The 22,912-nt window shown below is 37.4% G+C and overlaps 1 protein-coding gene across 1 annotated transcript in view; it reads left to right on the top strand.

Moving 5' to 3' along the window:
* LOC121385207 (heat shock cognate 71 kDa protein-like) overlaps window positions 1-22,912 on the top strand; it is a 41,102-nt gene that overhangs the window by 4,707 nt on the left and 13,483 nt on the right. Inside the window, exons 2-3 of the mRNA XM_041515778.1 lie at window positions 7,120-7,328; window positions 22,236-22,441. Coding sequence (XP_041371712.1) covers window positions 7,124-7,328; window positions 22,236-22,441 — 411 coding nt within the window. The 5' untranslated portion in view covers window positions 7,120-7,123. The remainder of the gene's footprint in view (window positions 1-7,119; window positions 7,329-22,235; window positions 22,442-22,912) is intronic.

Below are 22,912 nucleotides of genomic sequence, written 5' to 3'. Positions count from 1 at the left end.
CTGCTGCTTGAGACAACTGCCTCGTACCAATGTGTGTTAAACACGGGTCGGCACACTAAATTATGAATAATGCACATTAACAAGAAAACAAGAAACAAACAAATGTGTGATATCTTGCCACCCCGTTTCATCCCTCATAGTCTTATTCAACTTACTGTACTAGCACAACAAGTATGCTATACAACCTGAGTCATCTCCTCCACTGCAGAATTGTCTTCCCTTGCCGGATGTATATCAATATCCGCGTATGGGCAGACCATCGTTCTCAATTCTGCAGTCCTCCATTGTAGATGTTCTGTTAACGAGCTCTGAAATTGTTTTTGGGATTATTGGGGTTACAAATTATTTCGCAATGTCTGACACGGCCTCATTGGGCTCAACCGCCAGGTTGACCGTGTGTGCCGAAGCCGGCTGTGGCAAGCGACTCGCACTTGTTGTGTCGGTCCTGTAGGGCCTGTTCATTTGACCAACAGTGCGAGGTTTGCGCGACATGGCCTTCGTCCATTTGGACGAAATTTCGTCGCCAGGTCCGGGAGGCAGACAGAAAGAGGGATGTACGTAAAGGAAAGGGAGAGAAGAGCGAGGAGGCAACATCAGGGGTTGTCCTCCAATCGGAGGTGCCGCCGGCTTCCTAGAAGTTCGGGGGCACTGTTCGTGTGAGGAAGGGTGGTAGGCATAAGAACGCCTCCTCTTCACACCGCCATTCGGATGGCGTTGCTAGTGGTTCAGTGACGCTGGCCGGCGCCACTGGTTCACTAAAGTTCTCTGTTTCGGCAGAAGCAAAGAATCGGTTACCTGTCGGGGAGGCTGCTCCGACGGAGGCACCTGTATCTCTGACGGCGGAGGTGGCGTCAACACGGGTTGTGCGCAAGAAGGCTGTGGTGGCTTGCTTCTGCCGCCGCGGTTCCCCTTTTTCCCCATCCTGTGGATGGAAGCCGACTGGAGCGGCTCCAGTTTGGTAAGTCGAATGGCTCGAGGGCTAGCGCTGTGTCGGCCTCGGTCGGTTCTGTGTTTTTACGGAATCCGACGTTCCGCCCGTTGCAGGGTGAAGCCATAGGGATGCTGTTGGGGGTGGCAGATCCTCACGTTGCACACTGGGTGCAGGATTCGTTGAGTCATCCATATGTGTATGTTTACCCGGAGGTTCCACCATTGGCTACGCCGGGTGTGCGGCAGTCTAATTAAAATTAGCTCCACTATTACATGTGGATCTAACACCAGGCCAGTTGGAGCTCATGTCCACCAATCAAAACCTTACTTGCAGAAGCCTACCAGTGATTTAAAACTAACAACACTTCGTAGTCCCTAATGTCCAGGTAACATTTCGTCTGTAAATAATAATTTAAATATTGACCAATCACACTTCGTCTTTTATAACGTTATTTGGGAGCATACAAATTCTAAAAATATCGGGCGAGTCTATTTTAGTGGCCAGCGAACCATACCAATACGTACGGGGTGGGTTATCAGTCTTCAATTTTACATTAAAAATTATTTATTTATTTATAAACACACACACACACACACACACACACACACACACACACACACACACACACACACACACACACACACACACACACACCACACAACTAAATCAGTCTTCAGTTTTACATTACAAATTATAATTTTATAAAAACATGTTTTAAGGCATTCGGATAATTCGGAATGTTTTTAAATTATTTTTAAATCACTGGCAGGATTCTGCAAGTAAGGTTTTGATTGGTGGACATGAGCTCCAACTGGCTGGTGTTAGATCCACATGTAATAGTGGAGCTAATTTTAATTAGATTGGGTGTGCGGGAGACGGCGGCTTTTTTAGGCGCTGTTTTGCCTACCTCGTTGGACCGAAGTAGAGGTTCGCAGAGGTGGCAGGAGCATTTGGTTCCTGTAGATTCTTAGGGTCGGCCCGGAGGTTTTCAAGAAAGTTTGTTTCAAAACTTTCTCTTGTGGCTCCGCGCTACGCTGCAGGTGGGACTTGTGTCTCAGCCTTCGACTCCAGCCGTGTCGGCTGTTCCGCCGCCGCCTTGTTTTCCAGCGCGGTCGCTGCCTGTTTCCACCCATGATCGTTTTGGCGATGCGGGGGTGACGCATGGACGGAGGTTTGTTCCCGTCCCTTCCTTTCAGGGTCAGCCGCGGTCTTCGGTGCCGCCGGTTTTGAGGGAGGTCTCTTCCAAGGAAGATTTGCCTTACAGTTCCGGTTTGGAATCGGAAGATGTTTCAGACGATCCGGATTGCCGAGTGGCAGGACTCGATGCCTCTGTCCCGCCTGCAGAAGATTTCGATTATGCAACGGTTCTGCAATTCGTAAGTAACTAAGTCCGACTTGTATGCGCTGACGCTTTCCCAGCGGAGGTGGCTGTTCCCACTATTCAGGGCGTTTCTTTTGGAAATTGATTGCTGGTGGTGAAGGCTCCGCGGCCGGAGCTTGGTTTTCCGCTTGCCCAAGGGGGCATACGAATCCTTACTGGAGATTGATAGTTTGATCGCTGGCACCGATCGTATCATAGGAGTGGTGGTGGAAGAGTTTCCGGCGACTTTAGCCATCGGGAAACTCTTACCCGGTACAAAGCTGGTGGCCCCCACTTCGTACCAAATGTTGGGCGCATCTTTCCTGAACCATGCTGAGGTTGTTTCTGCTCGGGTTAAGACTGATTGTCGTCGGTGTCTTTCGTACGTGTCGCCATCGGAGACCTAGAGATGATGGAGAAGTTATCGAAACTTCTCTTTCAGGAACAACCATCTAGGTACCTTCCTTTTTGGGTTGGATAAGGCTGTGGAGAGTCTTCCCCCGATGGCTCGAGGTTGCTTGGCGGCGGCCGCGAAGGCGTCGCATCACATTGCCTAGATGTCTGGGCGTTTGTGGGCAGACAATCTCTTGTTGCGACACGATCATTACTTGTCTGGGCTACGGGCTACCGGTGTTGTGAAGATGTATTTTCGCAGCCAGTCAGTGAGGGAGACCTTGCTGTTTGGGTCGGACTTCAGCCTTGTCATGGATAAGGAGTCTGTCAAGTTCGTTCCCCTGCCCCAGCCTGATAACGCTCGTAAGCGCCGTTCCGGTGCTGCTGCATTTCGCCCGCCTTCCTCCAAGAAACCATCATTTCTTGAGGGGGTTCAGAATCCTAAGGTTTTTGCTCCTACTTGGCAATCTGGGACGGCGCCACGCCCCGTCAAACAGAAACGTGCTCGTCTGAGGGCAGCACGTTTTCGGGCTACCGCTAAGGGCACGGCACCTAAGAGTGGTAAGCCGCCGGGGTGAGGGTGTTGCGACGACCGGCAACTGTTAACGGAGGTGCCGTTAGCAGATGTTCCCGTGGGCGGCAGGTTACTTAATTTTCTGCCACAATGGCGTCTCCCGCCAGACCTGGACCCATGGGTTCTGTCGGTCGTCAAGGAGGGATATCGGATTCCCAGTCGGTGATTGCTGTTCAGCAGGTTGTTTCTGTACGACGAGCCATGAGACGAGGGAGACCTCTATTCCGGTAGGCAGCTCGTACAGGTCGTGTCGGGAGATAGTTGAGCCACCTTTTGGGGAAAGGGTGTGGTTGCTATCTGGGGCAGTCTAGTGGTTTCCTTTCACTTTTGAGATGGTTTTGCCTCACACGGGGGGTGGAAGATTCGGGTATTGATAATTAATAGTCACTTAGACTTTTATACCTCGTATGTCTTGGTTGTCTTACATCTTGTCATTACTTGAGACGATTCACGTTGGTCGAATGGGTAAGTCCTCATGTTTTCTTACCTCCTCCCATTAATGTTGAATTCACGTGCTCTTAACGGTGTTAAATCACGTCCGTTATAGCATAGTTGTTGTGCTAGTACAGTAAGTTGAATAAGACTATTAGAAAATTTGTTTCTAATTTTCATTATTATTCATACTTACCTAGTACTAGCACAACAAACGGTAACCTCCCACCCGCCCCTAGGAGGTCTTCCCTGGATTCGGTCATTACGGACTTTGAATCGAGGACGATGGTCTGCCCATTCGCAGATATGGATATACATCCGGCAAGGGAAGACAATTCTGCAGTGGAGGAGATGACTCAGGTTGTATAGCATAGTTGTTGTGCTAGTACTAGGTAAGTATGAATAATAATGAAAATTAGAAACAATTTTTCTGTCTGTCTCCCCCAACCCACTTCTGTGTTGTGTGTATATAAGTGTGTGTGTGTGTGTGACGGAAACATTTATAAATGAAAAATACCTTTTTATTTAGTTAATACTTTATTTTCGCGATTTAATGAAAATGGGTCAATTCGCGAACATTTATTTTCGCAAATCTCCCAACCCCCATCAATAAAAAAAACGAAGTACAGATGTCAATAATTTTGTTTTAAAAATGGAACTTAGTTTTGCCGGTTGTTACACTAATCTGTAGAACTAATCCTACATGTACACACGAGTGCTATACACATAAGACAATAGTTTTCCTGCTTTAACCAATCAAGACTTTATTGTCCTTATAATTGTTATAAAAACAAAAACCGAAAACAACCGAAACGAAATTTGAAAGCACAAGCTACTAGTGCTCAGTAACTTAAGTTTGATTGAAACAATATTTATTGCCGTCAGAATACTAGTTCAAAATGTTTGTGATTGGCTAACAGGCCAAAAATAAAAATAAAATTGTGAAACATCTGAACATAGCCCAGTCCGGATTTTTTGACTTCCACATTTTTAATATACTGTGATAATGCATGTTTGCTTCCGTCGTTGAACACGTGTAGACTCTGTCCGATGAACTGATCGCTAGCACATGCGAAAGAAAACAGCATAAAGCTTTTTAGTGTTAGTATTGTTTTATTATCATGCATGTACTTCATCGTGTTTTGTGGTTTGTTCCGTGACAGGAGGCGTACATAGGAAACTAATGTGGTATAATTGAACGAGACTACATATTTATTTATTTTTTTGTGTCGGCCTTTATAAAAAGTTTATTTTCGCGTGGAATATATTTTCACGAATTTCATTCACACGCGAAAAACGCGAAAATAAATTCCACGCGAAAATAAAGTATTATACAGTAATTAATTTATTTATTATTAAATCAATAATTTATTTATTATGTTATTTATTTATTATAATTACTAACATTATTCAGTAATTTATTATTATACTATTTAATTGTTATTATTAATTTATTTATTATTTATTAATTGATTTTTAACAAATATTATTCATTAATTAAGTTTATTTATTTATTATTATTATGATATTCCATTAAATATCGTGGAAGAAACTTGTGAACCCGAGACGAATAATAATATAAATAATCCGATTCCGCCAACGGTTTTCAATCACATTTTAAATATGCTCATAATGGCCAGCAGGAATATTCTAGATTTTGTTCGTCACTGAAAATTGGATTAAGGCAGGATTACTATTTGGACAAACTGTCTATTTATGCGTAAAACGTGACTCGGGAAGTTTTCTTTATACAGTAAGTGTTTATATTTATTGGTACATCTCATATTTCGCCACGAAATAATTTATTCCATGGTTGTATCGAAATCGGGGCGGAAAGTACACGCTTGCTTTTGCTGTTAAACTTGTAAACATCGGGTCCAATAAATGTCAAAATGTTAAAAAACAGACTGTAGATGTTTACTTTGGTGTACTAGGTGGGTAAGTAACAAAACATTAATTTTGTAAGCTACGTACAGTTTGTTTATTGTAGAACAATTCATAAACATTTCAATTACAGACTCGTTTGATCATACACAGAGAAACATGCACAGTATGCAACAACATAAAAATATAACACCTTAACAATAAATATAAAGTTGAAAATAATAATTTGTTCAAATATTTTTATAACAGTGATAATGAGTGCATATACAATGTTACTAAATAACAAATATGGGAAAATGTATTAATAAAAAATGTAATGTTTTTTTTTAGCATCTCAAAGTATCATCACAACCATGTGAATTGAGATTACGCTTTTTAAATTTTTTTGTAAAATGGGTTATCCTAAATTATCGATTTCTGTCCCCCATCGAATTCCGTCCCATTTCACTTACGCACTCTTTCTAATCACACTGCGCAAGCACGAACTTTTAATTACACTGCATATGTATCAACTAACCAAGCCTTTACCGATCAAAATTGAAAATGAGGGTTTAATTGTACAGTAGTGGTAATTCTATTATTGCATACAGAAACCATATCCAAAGGTTATAATAGATTAAAACCTGTATAAACGAAGAGACTAGACTTAACAGATCGGTAATGACTGCCATCTACATTAGTTTTGTCTATATTTAGTTAAGTCACATGACTGACACTCTTATAGTGGGAGGCTGTTTGTGTCAGATCCACAATTGTTACTGAGAAACAACATTAGTTGATTTTTCTTCCTTTTTCCGCCACCTATAAAAGTTTTCCTATATTCATAAAAAAATTTTGACTACTTGGAAAGCCGTGAAGAGTGGCACAACTGTTTACAAAGCATCTAAAAAAATGCAATCTAAAACAAACTCTAAAGAACAAAAAAGCAAGGTGAACTTTATAATCTCGAAAACAGTGGTGCTGGTCGATAACCAATGTTCATCAAAATCGTGTAGATATATTCATAATTCGTTTACATTTGCTTCCTTGACAATCTGTTGTGTTCTTGTTGCCTCAATTTCATGACGGATGTGGTCTTCCATACATTCCACGTTTGTGACGTTCACATGGGACGGATTTCATTGGTGTTAATTTTTTTTACAAATATTCACTTCCTGGTAGGAATTTTACATTCTTTGACAACAAAGGTAAGAAATTACACAAATATTATTATTATTTTACTTTGTATTGGACAAGGTAAACAATGATGTCGTTAAATTTAAAATGACTGCACCGGCATATACAGTCCCTCATGTTTGAAAATTTCAGGTGATTGATAAATCAATCTCATAAGTTCCAAGCGAGTAATTTGCATTCACACCAATATTCACAATCCCATCGAACATAGGAACATAGCAAAAAATTCTAGATAAATCCCTGGTATATATTTTTGCAATTTGTTGTTTCATGTACATACAACAGTTCTGAAATTTACAGCAAGACCTCAGCATATACGTTTTTTAACATTCCTACCCCAAGTCATATTTCTGTAAAATAATTTTCCAGCAAAATGGCCAAAGCTCCAGCAGTGGGTATTGATCTGGGAACAACTTACAGCTGTGTGGGAGTGTTCCAGCATGGAAAAGTAGAAATCATCGCCAATGACCAAGGAAACCGAACCACACCCAGCTACGTGGCTTTCACTGACACGGAACGACTTGTCGGAGATGCAGCCAAGAACCAGGTGGCCATGAATCCCGAAAACACTGTTTTTGGTAAGGAAGTCTCATATTGACAAAGAGAAATTCTGGTCATCCAATTACATTTTTTTGCATAACCTGTTACAATAATAATAGATTTTTTATTTCAGATCAGTGATCCATAGAACATATTTAAAGGCAATCAGTCACCGGTGGTTGACCTACTCTCGAGTGCCAAATAAACGTACAGCTACATTTATTAAATTTGTAAAAAAAAAATGGTTTTTACGCTTATTCAGCACCCTACGTTTAATTACATCTAAAACAAATGTAACCCCCTACGCTAATTCGGCACCAAACGCTTATTACAATTCTTAATTTATCAAAATTAATGCTTACATATAGCCTCTATTAGGGGTACCGATTTTCCGGCAATTCCGTAATCGCAGACGGAATTGCAAATCTTAAACGGAATTTACAATTTTCCGAATTGTCAAATAAAATGCCAACTTTTGTGGTCAGATAATACATTTATTTATTTATTAATATACATACAATGTTTTTCTGCTTAATTGATCATTTGAACCATTAAGGCACAACAAAGTATGTTACTCTACGACAAAATGTAAACACACGTTTCCGAACATTGTTGGACGCCATTTTGTTTTTATCGCTCGGCTCGATTCGGTTTTATTCGGTTGGGTAAATTCCTAGGATGCGTTCGACTGAGTGCTCGCCTGTAAATCGCTGCAACAGTTCATGCAAGCACTTTATATAAATTAATCAATTACACTTCAACACTTCATCTTTTCACCAAACATTGAAGACGGGGGTACCGAATTCTTAAAGGTAAATATGACTTTGTTAAACTATGTATACTAGAGTAGATAAAGTACAGTTCCTTTAGGATAAGGGGAACTGGCCCAAACTTTATCTACATTCTTTCCTCTTTTTATATATATTTTTTTACATTACAAATTCCACTCATTTTAATTACAAATTCCACTCAACCTTTTCATTTTCACTTGCAAATAGTTTATTAGAAATTAGCGAGAAAAATTAGGCAGAGTTACATCCCCTAACCGCGTACCAGTTCCGGCGCGTTCCACTAACAGCTGGCATGGCCGATGACCACAGTTGTTTGTGAATCTTCAGCTGAAATTTATGCATGCCAGCCCCTGGCATCATAAGTGTCCCCACCTATGCTTTAAAAATAAAGAATGGTACAGGTAAAAATTAAGCTGATGAAATTGCGTTTTGTTATAATTGACCATGTGTTAAATATAGGAGATGAATCTAGCGAGCTGTCATCCACCCTGATTGTTTTGGTTTTCTTGCATGGAACTTTTGGATTTTTTTTTCAAAGCTGCAATCTCGCCTCACATTAATTATCATAATTTCATTTAAATGTACAAACACACTTACAGTTTTAATTAATTGTGTGTGACAGTGACACAGTTGTAACAGTTAGATAATAGAAACATATGTTTATAGTGAACACATTTTTTCATACTATGGAATTTACTACAAGTTATTTATTTCTGAGCCGCTTGTTTTCTAAATTATATGTACACATGTACACACAACAATAGTATATTTTTGTTATTTCCAAAAGACTTATTTTTATTTTTATGTCAAACCAAATTGTATTCATTACTAGTAAATTTTTACAGTTTAGCTAAATTTCCAGACCCTATGCTAATTCCGCACCCTACTTTTAATTGATTTTAGAAAAATTTCCAGACCCTATGCTTATTCAGCCCCTATGTTTATTAGGCACTCGAGAGTAATTAATGACCCCACAAAGTATGATCTGAATATATTGTAATGGACCCTACTAGCGTGTCCATTAATTACTATGAGTATTTATAGTAATGTATGAAATCACGTGATTAACACGTTACTAGCAAACAGCTGATTTTGGACACTTTAACTTAGATCATTTATTTTACTCAATAAGACGATATTTCGATGAACTTGTTACTCTGTACGTTTTGGTACTGATTCCACTGTACTCTAAATAACCTAGAATTATGTTATTTCAGACCTTCGTTTTTGTAAAACCCAGGAGTGCTAAAAATCGCACTCCTCAAAATGCTTATATGGTGTGTGTGTGTGTGTGTGTGGAAATCACACACCTCAAAATGCAGAGGGGGAAATCGCACCCCTTAAAATAATCAGTATTAGAGGCAAGAGACCGAGAGGAATTGCACCCATGAACATGATTAAGTTTGAGGAGTAATGATTTCTAAATTAAATATCTTAAGGGTTAATGTTTTGTGTTTTCAAAATAAATATCCTAATTTAACTAATATGATGGCTATTCTCAAAGATGAAGGAATGGGCCATTGCAGTCTTACACAAGAAAAAGAAACACCATGAACACAATATTTATCGATTTCTTATGTATTATATGCATATCATGTTGCATTACAATTCTGAATCAGGATTGCCCATTGGACTATTTCTCGTTCCAGCCAGTACACCACGACTGGTATATCAAAGGCTGTAGTATGTACTACCCTGTGTGGGATGGTGCATATAAAAGAACCCTTGCTGCTAATCGAAAAGAGTAGCCTATGAAGTGGCGACAGCGGGTTTCCTCTCTCAATATCTGTGTAGTCCTTAACCATATGTCAGACGCCATATAACCGTAAATAAAGTGTGCTGAGTGCATCGTTAAATAAAACCTTTTTTTTTTTTTTTTGAATCATGATAATCTGGGTTTTTTTAATCATGATAATCTGTTGACTATTTATGAATAAGGAATTGAAACTAATTTGTTTGTGCTTATTCTGTTTTATTTAAAACAAGTACAATGATTTTGTTTTCATCGCAGAATGATATGATTTCTCCATGGACACAAACCTGTGAACTGAATGTAAAAGTGTAAGAACCACATGGCACAGGGTTATCACATTTATCATGATATCATAATATACATGTTATGTACCTGCAAATTCTTTATTTAAAAAACAACAAAAAACAACCCCTAAAACACACCAAAAAAAGCCCCTGTCATAACAGAAAATGTCAACATCTATTGTTTTCTACCCAAATATATCTTACTACAATTTTTATAAATATTTTTTTTTACGAACAGGATTAGCTTTCATTTTCGGTGTACTGTAGTTAAGACGTCATTTATTATACTCTCGAATCATAGCAACCCATTAAACAAAACAAAAACAAACAAACAAACCTAATGTAAATTTAATTTTAAAATATACATGCTTTACACTCAGTAAATTGGAATTACTGAGTTGAAATTAAATCGGTGTGTTTGTTTCAGGTGCCCGTCAACCGATCACATGTACTTGAAATCTGACTCTACCAAAGTCAATCTTCTTGGCTTTAAATCATGTGGCAGTATCGTGAAACAGAAAGTAGAAATGTGTGGAGTACATCGCTATGCTATTAACAAAAACAAAATCTGCTTTACTAAATTCGTTTGTTGTTGGTGTATGCGTTTACTGTGATATCAACATGTATAAACATTATACACATCATAGAATTATTGGACAACGCACCTATTATTTTTTCTGCACGTGATCAAAACGACGACAGTGTAAAATAAATTTTGCGATCATTACCTGCATTGTACGAAATTAAGCAAAAAAAAAAAAAACGACGAGATCTTAATAATAAGTGAACTCCTAGCTGATTGGCTCAGTGTAAAGATAACCAAGCAATCGCGTTTCAATTTATAAAATGTATTCTAGGAAGTTCATTGTGAACAGAATGGAAAGGTTTGTGGCATTGTGGATTGGATTCAATAAACAATTAAAATGGCAGAGTTAAAAAAACAAAAAAAATACAAGCGTGATTTGTTCAATTTAGGGGTGCAAGCGCCCCTTATTTTGCGCCCGTCAGATCGAGTTGACGGGGGTTGATGGGTGTGTTAGTGCTCGCGCCCGTCAAAAACGAAGGTCTGTTATTTCCCTTACTTAATGTTATTTTGGAGTTTAAAATATTCCTATTTATGCACGTATTTGCAGACGAATTCATCGATGTTCGCCATATTGACTTCACCGGTGTTGTTGCCACAGAGGTCGAAAATACAACATGTGTTAAAAATAAATAAATTAGTTAACTTTAAAATGTTGCAAAATGATGTTAATGGACAAAGCTATTTGTTTATAATATGTACAGAATTACTCTGATATGCTGTATAAGTTTACTGGTGATTTTTTATAGGACTTAGTATTTTTATAGCACGGCTTTTGGATACATTACCACAAAATAATGGGGCATGCTTTTACGTCGACTTATATCATAAAATGAATTGTTGTATAATATTAAAGTCGCACGCCCTAGTTCCATCCAGTGAAAATAAATTATAATTTTGGTTAATCTACAAACCCGTAACACACTTAGATCATGTTTTTATAAAATGGAGTGAAAAAGCAGGTTTTATATCGATAAATACCATGGGAATCCCCATGTCCCAATTGCTTGAAATAATTTTGAAAGTTAGTATTCTGATGTCACCGGTAGATGTTGCTCGAAGCACAAGAATGCCTACGCCACGACAAATTTCACAGAGTGCACACAGACTTGGGGTGCGTTCCTTTCACCTCTCGTGGACATGTTCCAACTGGGTGTATACTACCAAATCAAATCCCATAGACGACAATAGTAACATATGTGGCTAAAACTCCTACCTGCAACGTATCAACCGACATAAACGCCACGGATATAAGTACTACCACCCCTCACACTTAAAGTGAATCAGAAAAAAAATGGGGGTCAAGCTGCTCGTTTCTGAGATAACGGGTAGCGTCTACGACTACCCTAGTTTCGCACAAAATTCGAGTACTTTTTTTTACAGGTACCCCATACATGTTTCAAGCACAAGGCTACTTGACACATTGTACTAGATGAAATAAAATTGCACATTTATTTTACCCAGATGAAACTATTATTTTTTACAACCAACACACTCGCATTTATAACCAATCACAGGACTTGTGGTGTTCACTTCTCTATCAAAAGTTGGGTGCACCTCGAACTTTGACCCAGCCGGAAGTTATTTGATATAGTACTACCTATACTGATAACATACATTTTTCAAAAAGTGTTCAGCTATGTGTCTTTATGACAACCAGGATCTGGTGTATTCTGACATAAACTGACAACCTCACTGAAACTGTTGTTTCTACAGTGCAACCTAATATAATGTACACCTCAAAAAGCATATATATTGCATATAGTTTTGTACAAATGCAATATGTCATATTAAACAACAAAATGTTTTAAAATAAAACTCCTGAAGATATTTACTTTCAGTTGGGTGTGTGTACTCGGGTATATATGTAAAGACAACAAAGATAGTCAGAGTACCTCTACCCCTTTAAAGAATTCCATTAAAACACATGCACTTGATTGACCCCTAGATTATGAAGACCTTAACAGGCACATCAAAGAAATATCAGTATTAAAAAAATACACTGTCTGAGGAAGGAAACACAAACATGACTGTACCTGTATGAAGTAATGACTTAATGTCCTGAACATAAGTGTTGGGAGGAAATCCTGTATGCTGGGTGTGGGTGTCTTCAAGTTAACAGGTGTGGGAATTTCAAATCCATCGGCCATGCTGATTTTCATAATGAACCATCAAAACTATTGGCAGCTACCAATATTCCTGACTATATTTTATTTATAGCCTACTGTAGTTGGAGGTTTTAATAGGTGTGATATCTGGAATAATCATGCAGCTTTAACACATTTATTTTTGATTCATTACTGAAAAAAACTATTTTTAAATGACAAAATTACCCGAACATCTATTTTCTAGCATTATTTTCTAATCCGGATGAATACAATATGTACATTAGATGTATTCCTACAATCTGTAATCCAGCATTTTATTTAGCTAGTAACATTAGGTAATACAGCTTTAACAATAAAATAAATTATCAACTTAATCCAAGGCAGATAATCAAATCTGAAAAAATTGGTTCTGAATCTAGTATAAACTCAAAATGCTTTTCATGAGAGCTAACTAAGTGATTATTAAGAAACAAAAATTATCTGGAGATCTAAGTATATGTTTAACAACCTTATTGTTACGTACAAATAAGAACAGAAGGCACAATAGTGACAACAAATTTAATTATGTTTTTGGTAAAGTTTTTCTTCAAATTTACTTTAAATTTTGCATAAAACTACAAATTTGTCTAAAATATAACTTAGCACCCTATAAATATGTCAAAATGACAATAAAAATCAACTTCTTTACAAATTTGAGTTCTCAAAATTTCATACATAAAAAATTAACAATGTTAATGGAAACTAAAGACATTAACCCACTATTGGCACATGCTATTTTTAATATAAAAATAAATTGCTATTAAAATCTTAGTTCAGGTTGCCTATATATAATACCATATTTAAGAGCAGTTGTATATGGCAAGTCAAATACCATGTAAAAAGAAATTATTGAAATCTTTACAGTATGAATTATAGGCCAAAACCAACTTTTCTTCAGTGCTAACTTTGATTCAAACTCCATTCAGAGCCAAGTACAGAGATTATTGTCACGGTCAAGGTCATTGTGAACTTGCATGATCGAGTGATGGCTAATTAATCAACCAGTATAGTTTAATTAAATAAAATGACAAAATCATAATCTTTTTTATTATGCACTGAATATGTGCTATAGGGTGTATACTACCAAATCAAATCCCATAGACGACAATAGTAACATATGCGGCTAAAACTCCTACCTGCAACGTATCAACCGACATAAACGCCACGGATATAAATACTACCACCCCTCACACTTAAAGTGAATCAGAAAAAAATGGGGGTCAAGCTGCTCGTTTCTGAGATAACGGGTAGCGTCTACGACTACCCTAGTTTTGCACAAAATTCGAGTACTTTTTTTTACAGGTACCCCATACATGTTTCAAGCACAAGGCTACTTGACACATTGGTACTAGATGAAATAAAATTGCACATTTATTTTACCCAGATGAAACTATTATTTTTTACAACCAACACACTCACATTTATAACCAATCACAGGACTTGTGGTGTTCACTTCTCTATCAAAAGTTGGGTGCACCTCGAACTTTGACCCAGCCGGAAGTTATTTGGTATAGTACTACCAACTGTTCTGTCCTGGACAGCGAAAGGAATGAGTTTGGAACAGGAAGTAACTTTACGAACATGGGTGCTTCTGTTTAGGAAGTGTCTGCTGCAGCAATCATGACACTTGAATCGGAATAAGACGACACTGACCATGTTGATTATACTATAGTGTTTGAAATAATAAATTTTATATATTTTGTATAAACCGCAATTAGCCTACATTTGCTATTCGGAACCGGGTACTAGTGCCTAACCTATTGTTATTAGCAGTTAGATGCACCGTTTATTATTGATGGTGGTGGGTGGCAGTGATAGTTGTGGTGGTGGTAGTAGTAGTAGCAGCAGCAGCTGTCGTCGTCGTAGTCGTCGTCAGGGGTAAAGGCACTTCCCCTCCCCAGGACGAAAATGTAAGATTTTTGTTTTCCTACTCTTTTTAAATAAAGGTAACAATATAGCTTGTGTCCCCCACCCCCACCCCCCAAGGTTGTATCCCCTCTCCAGATATCGTAAGACTTAGCAAAATTGTTAGTTTTAAGGGTTTGTAACGTTTTGTATTGAGATACTTACTTGTCTGAACTTTGTTAATGAAAATGTTCACGAACTGTGAAGAAAAACCTCACAAATGAACAACAAGCAAACGACAACAAATCGGATGTTAACGACTGCCGGTAGTAGGGGTGCATAGTAGGTGGTTATAAGTGCCTCTTAACAATGCCAGAAGTAACTACTGAACACTCCCCGAAGTGGTCAGACTAAGCCCACAGCTAAAAGCTGATGGGGGAACAGGTGTGTGGCACAGATAGCCACAAGAGACAAGCACATGTCGCGGTTGGAGAGACAAGGACTGGGATGTGGAGGTGGACAACGAAAGAAGTTGAAAGATAGGAGGAGTTGCCAGATCGGGAAGAAATGAGATGGAATTCAAAGGAGAGAAAGGAAAGAGGGCACTGGGATAAAACAAAAAAAACTAACAAAAAAACAAAACAAATCGGATGTTGATTGCGCGAACCGTGCATGAGAAAACAAACCGAACCAAAATGATAACGGTCACGTGGTATACCAATGTCTGTGACATTGAAATGGGAATATCCCCTCTAAAAATAGATTAGACCTTGTCTGCTCAACGTTTTTTTCTCAGAGGCACGTGCCTTTTTAAGAAATACAAAAAATGCATTTTGTAGTATTACAAACACAAGGATTACCCCAAAACACTTCAAGTGAATGGAAATGTATAAAGTGCAATTTTATTTGTGAAAAAATGGGTTTACTAGCGAAAAACAACAGCGTAATGGTTAACAACTAGGGCGTGTCCCTTTAAGTATCGCTGTGCCCCACTAATTCCGTTTGGGGCAGAGTTTGCCCCTTCGTATTTACTGTATGAAAACTAAGTAGCAATAAACGTAAATGTTCGAAGCAAGTTGAACGGCCGACTCAATGTTTGTTTTATAAATTGTGCAGCCAATACTTACTTGATTTTGGGGGCAGTAAAATGCACATGAATGGTATGTAATAGTAGATTCTGGATCCGTTGGGGGCAGAACCTGCCCCACGTTATTTATTAGGTTATTTAGCATTTTCTTAGTAAAATAGATCCGATCTGGTGTATCGTCAAGCCAAATTATGTAATGTGATTGGTTATATGAAAAGTATAAAAAGCACAAAGGAACGTTTGTTTATCACTTTGCACTTCGGTGTTAGTCATGACATCTAAAATAATAATATAAAGAAAATGGAAGATTACCTTTATGACAAATAGTTAACTACATGTATTTAGCCCTGACATTTGGAATGGAGATTGACACTGTTTACAAGCAGTTTAAAGTATTTAAACCAAATTAAATTATAATTGTGCCTACATTCCTATTACACTGCTTTTGATATGTTCCTAGCTCAGCTTCACTTGAACACCAGACAGGATCTACTGGATAACGATGTTGATGTTGCTGTGTTATTTTGGCTGCTTATCTGCTGCAGTACATACATGTAGAGGGGATCATTTTCCGTTTTAGATTTTACCGCATTCCATTTCACATTTTTGCAAATTCCGTTTTTTTCTGTTTATTGTGTTCAATTAGTGTCATGTTTTATTGTTATAAACTATATACATTTGTTTTATTGTTCCAGCTCTGAGCTGGTTTGCTATTGCAATTTTTTTTTAATACCTGCAGGCTGCAAAATGACCGGGTTCGCATCGCAAAAAGTGATGCAAAATCTTGCAATCGTGATGCAATATTGTAACAATGACTAGCAGTTTGCGATGCATGTTTTTTGTAACCAAATTGATCTTTGAATTGAGATCGCGTGAGAAGAACGCACTTAGGGGTGTCGATTTTCCGTGATCACAGCCAAGGGAACTGATTCGCCAATGATAAAGATTTTTAAAATTTATCTCAGTGTACAACCTTCTCACATGTGTTAGTATTTCAAATAGAAAATACTGTCGGAATACGCGGAGGATGTTTGACGTTTTAACAAGAACAGTGACGTAACGTACTAGTTGCTACGTCATCGTGGTAACCTAATTTGCAAGCAGCTAGGACCGTGTACACTGAATTTGTAGCCTACCGTGCACACAAATATATTATGTTCATGAATTAAATATACCGCGAAAATTGCGAACATGCTGATAGCTCCGCGAATTTAATTACGCGTTAACTTATTTCCGATTTAGCTTTGAATAATGCCTATAGATACAAAACACATAGCGCATCGCATGCACTTTATTTTTATCGTCAAATTACCTGCCACCTGGTTTTATACTACAAGTGACACTCGGTGCTATGCATGATCTGCGTTCAGCGATAGCCAGTAGTCAAAATGTCTGATAATTATTTTGACCGGTTGTCGAAGTGGTCGTTCGGTTTAACTTGTTGCGTAAAAAACAGTCTGGCAAAAATTAGCGACAAACGGCTGGCTGAACTCACGTCTGGTATCTCGTGACTACGAGATTTCAGTTTGTTGTTTTTACACTGATTATTCTTATATTCAATACATACTTGTGGCTTTCGTTATTTGTAAACCTGAATGAATGAATGAATGTTTAACGACACCCCAGCACGAAAAATACATCGGCTATTGGGTGTCAAACTATGGTTAATGCAAAACTAAAGTGATGATCAACATCAATATAAAAATTCAACAGGTCAGTAAAAACACAGTGTAAAGGACTGTGTAAAAATACAAATATTTGTAAACCTGAATGCAACCTATGAATACTACTAATAAATAGTATTTGGTCTAGTTTGTGATTTTTCAAGTTTTCTGCATCATGTATTATCAGACATACACGCGGACAAGACTAACGGCACGCGGACCGCATGGCGAGAATGTCTCGAGTATAATTATATCGTACGTGAAACTGTCATTGAAAGGAGTTCAGTTGATATTGGTCGTTATATTTTATTATTGGCAAAAACTGTCGTGAAAATGTAAAATGAAAGCTTGATCGCGAATTATTTTAGCCGCGAAAATGTTTGCGTATACATACGGTATTATCGACTAATTAACAGCTTGGCGTTTTTAATTTCGAATTGCCTCGGCAAATAATGTTCCGGTAAAATACGTATATATATCGTTTATGAATTGTCAATTTTCATTAAAAAAATGAACACCGAATACGTTGGAATGATCAGCCAAATGAGGAATTTTTCTCGGGCTTCAATCGCACTTTAGATCAGACATACAAATCAACTCAGGAAAGACTAAAAAATCACTTTGAACAAGTTAGATGACCAAGCTGCTTAGCATAACCATTGACAAATATTATTCAGAAATATGTTGTACTATAAAAATTAAACCCTGACATTTCTATGCTATTTTCTATATAGCCAAAAAAAATACAAAGTGAGATTCTCTGGGTGTGTGTGTGGAGGGGGAGGGGGAAACTGGTCCCCTTGACCTCCGGAGGATACGGCCTTGTAAACAAGTGACAGTGATGACCCTTCACATGTACTGTTCTGTACTTGTTTTATTTTGGGGTAAGCAGCCCACAATACAGATACATATATAAGAAATATGCAATTTTATTGAAAAGAATGTGTTTTATTCATGTTTACTCATTTTATTAAAGTGCTAATCAAATTCCAATAGTTGCTAATCAATTCTCCATCCAGTAGGAAAAACTGCTAATCAAAATTTTAAAAACAAATTGCACCCTGACCTGTAAACATTTTTGTTGAAACAAACTTTAAAAAAGAAGAAGTTAAGTAATATTTACTTGCTACTATTACACGCACTGGTGTATAAACTGCACCTTTAAATAAGCCGCAGTTAAAACAAAGCCACAAACTTAATTGTGGTTAATTATTGTTTGTATTTAATAATAATAAAGAGATCCATTCTCCCTTAAATTCAAACAATAAATAATTGTTTCATTTCATCTAATGGATTATGGGTAAGTTTCATTCATAAACAAAACACACCGTTGACAAACCCCGCTATTTTCACGAAAATATGAACAAGAATTTTGGTAATGCATTGTTATCTTACATTAGTTGCCAAAAAATATATATAAATAAATAAATACCTGATAACATTTTATTTGTTCCAGTCTGATTAAGAATTACTAGTAGCCTACTCGCTCAATTACACATGTATGTTTCTCTGTAACCTAACTAGCGTGCCGTGTGCACAAATTACATATTCAAACGAGGTCGGGTCAAGCTGGATATAGGGCAGTGATAGTGAACCAAAACTAAGCACTGTCCTGTCGATCGTTTAAAGTTTCCACATTATTTTATAACTAATTGCCTAAAATTGTATATTCAGAGCTGGTTTAAGGATCCGCAGGGCCTGTAGCACAAATAACAATGGGGCCCAATTCCCAAGATATATATTTTGCAAAATGACCTGGGAAAAGTGTACACAATGCCTCACCGCGGGCCCCCTAAAGCGTAGCACGTGCTACTATAATAAACCGGTGAGAAGAAAAGTAAAATGCTATTTTTGTGTGCAATTTAGAAAAAAATCGGTTCAGAAATAAATAACGTGTAGTAAATTCCGTAGCATGAAAAAAGCCGTTCCTTGTGGGACGGACTATAAATGTGAAATGCTTCCGTACAGATAACGAATATGCCCGAAGTTTTACGAAATTACATTTTCCAACGAAAGCATCGTGTAAATTGGTTATGCTTACAAATCGTAATAAGTATTGTTGAAAAATATCGAAATTGAATGTACTAGAAATCTTATTATATAATCAACATTCTAAAATTGTATCAGTACATGTTTATTTTTATATTTCAAGTTAAATTTCACTGTGTAAAGTGACACGGGTAAACAGTCACATGTTTTGCGGCAAGCTTACGGCAATTAAGCGTAACTTCCGAGAATGAACAGTTCTGAAAGTGTTTAGGCATACTGTGCACTCCATGAAAGTTCGCATACAAAAATACTATGCGTATATTATCAATATTGAATCTTACAACTACCAAAAATATTTATTTTGGTGCTTGAACCAGAAATACACCTTTTGAAGGTTATTAAAAAAAAAATCGCGAATTCAGTTTCAGTTACCAAATTCCGCGATTCCGTCTGTTTTTCCGTGATCGCGGAAAATCATCCCCTCTAAGTACATAAATCTGAATTGATGTTTTCTACCATTCCTGACTTGTTCCTTTTGTTAGCCGGGTGGCTTACAATATATACATGTACATTTGATTTGTACCTAAAAGTACTTATTGAACCATCTACAAACATGTAACCACCATATCCCACTTATTATTGATATTTTATAAAAATAATTGAATTATGTTGATGGTCCATAATTCAGAGAAAAATAACAGCTATTTGGAGAGCAGAGGTGTGACATATTACTTTGAGCCACGTGACTGGCATCCCCCACATAATCGCAGTGTCAAAACTGTTTACCAAGCTCGTGTAACGAGAACACTTGACCATCCTCTACGACGTAGGGTAAATAGAAAAAAACTACAATGAAAATAAGTTATTAAAAATTAATAAAAACATGTACTGAATGATAATAAGCTTATGCATTAATTTATTTCGGGACCAGCCTCGGTTGCGTCGTGGTTAGGCCATTGGTCTACAGGCTGGTAGGTACTGGGTTCAGATCCCAGCCGAGGCATGGGATTTTTAATCCAGATACCAACTCCAAACCCTGAGTGAGTGCTCCGCAAGGCTCAATAGGTAGGTGTAAACCACTTGCACAGACCAGTGATCCATAACTGGTTCAACAAAGGCCATGGTTTGTGCTATCCTGCTTGTGGGAAGTGCAAATAAAAGATCCCTTGCTGCCTGTCGTAAAAGAGTAGCATATGTGGTGACAGCGGGTTTCAATATGACTAAAAGATTATTTTGCTGTATCTAGTCATATTTCAAATGCACAAAATTGCAAGGAGCAGTAAAACTCAATATATACATTGTATATTTGTTTCTACCAGTAATGCTGAGACCACTCTTGCGTCTCCCCCCTCTTAAAATTATTCAAGGTTTCTGTAATAACTGCCCCACCCACCCCACTGCGACATGATTTTACCAACATAATAATAATAATAATAATACAAAATTATTATTATTATTATTATTATTATTAGCCTTCTACTACCTTTTTGGGGCGGAGGGGGCAGTGTTTTATCTGGTGTTTTGGCTATAAAAAAGCAAGATTAACATGCGTGCACACACACAAATGTCAGGCTAGACTTGCCCCTGCATGAAGAACTGGATTCAGCTGGATTAAGTTATAATTCAGCCAACCTTTGGATGGTACAAGTTACTATTTATATATAACATGCGACAGTACACTGTTTTTTTACGTTATACAATAAACCGAATGACCACTTTCGAATCAGTCAAACTAATTTGCGAATGTTTAGCGAAAAACGACTGGCTGGTCTTAGGCCACATTGGCGACGCTGAAAAACATGTTACCAGTTTTTGAACCAAGCACGATAAAGTTGTAACCATCTAGACACCCGCTCCTGCTAAATTCCATGCACACGTGACTGAAGTGGTACTGTCTATGGTAGATCTGTAAAAAAAAAACCTCCAAAAGACACAATTTGTTTTAAAATCATTTTAATAAATAAAAAATGTGTTAGTTCATGTTTTGACTGTTTATTATTTTATTTCAGCGTATTCGCCCTTATTTTGTCATGAAATAATATAGTTTTAAGTATTTGCCATGTATATAGCTGGCCCTCATTTGCCACGTCTTTATACACGGCGGTCGTTTATATAAAATTCAAGGATACATTATATGGCTGTCGTATATATAAACTCATCACTACGAGTCTGTTTTGCCGTACGTTTTATGACTTTTCACAAGAAGAGTTCCAAATTTTAAAAATGAAGTATGTCACGGAATTTCCTTGATCGGGGTTCAATTAAAATGTTTTGGATGATACAATAACGAGGTTTGGTATTCCAAATAAATGTAATTTCCATTTATAATCCATATTTAGATAAATAAGGCCCACTAAATCTGTGACTGAGTGCCTTTAAACATCACATACAGAACTAATTACATAGTATACAGTTGCTTGTGCCAGCGATATACACATACAGATACACATACAGATTTGATGTACACACTTGTACACCGCAGGTGGGCAAGTAGGTCATTGAGGTTGTTTCCATTCTGCTTTTCAGCGAATATGCTGTTGAGCGAAGTAAAGTGCCATTGAAGTTTTTTTACTCGATGACTGTCCATGTAAATGATTATCCTGAATTTAATGCACAAATGAAAAATAGGTCATGCAAAATTGAGCATGGTTGTTCGGTTTAGAGGGGTTTCACTGTAATTGTATATAACATACAAGCGGATTGGGCACAAGTTATCCAACTTACCCCAGGCCCTTTCCTAAGGAAAATAATTTTTTAATTAGGACAACTGTTATTTCAGACTTACTGCCATTGTTTTTCCAGATGCAAAGCGACTGATTGGTCGACGTTACGATGACCCTACAGTCGTATCCGACAAGAAACACTGGCCCTTCAAGGTGGTAAACGAAGCAGGAAAACCAAAAATCAGTGTAATTTACAGAGGAGAGCAAAAGAGTTTCTTTCCAGAAGAGATTTCTTCAATGGTGCTGAACAAAATGAAAGAAACTGCAGAACAATATCTCGGAAAGGTTAGTGAGTAAATAACAAATATCTCGGAAAGGAAAGGTTTGTGAGTGGATAACAAATATTTCAGAAAGTTTATTGCAAAGTTTTGTTTTTGAGGTGCAATAATGTAATTGTACCGACTGGGCATTTCGTAAAATAGTGGTTGACTTCATGAGTCCAGGCCTTCAGATTTCACGGAAATTATCATTTCCGATACGTTGTCGGTAAATCACGGAACCGAAATTTTATTTCCCATGATTATTATATTGAATACAACTATTCATCGAAAATAATATATACATGGCTAAAAATTCTACTAAAAAAATGCTACAAATTGTATATGGATTAAAAAACAAACCTTACTATTTACTGGAAAGAATATATAACCAATTTGTCAGTAACAGTTTATCCAATTTAAAAAAAAAAAAAAACTAACAGTTTTTTTTGTTGTTGGTTCCATTTTTTCTTCACAGTCAGTGTTTTTTAGGTGTCTT

This window comes from Gigantopelta aegis, chromosome 11, assembly GCF_016097555.1.
Source record: "Gigantopelta aegis isolate Gae_Host chromosome 11, Gae_host_genome, whole genome shotgun sequence".
In the NCBI taxonomy this organism is placed as follows: Eukaryota; Metazoa; Mollusca; class Gastropoda; order Neomphalida; family Peltospiridae; genus Gigantopelta; species Gigantopelta aegis.
Note: the sequence above shows the minus strand (reverse complement) of the source record. Positions and strands in the feature narration are given on the sequence as shown.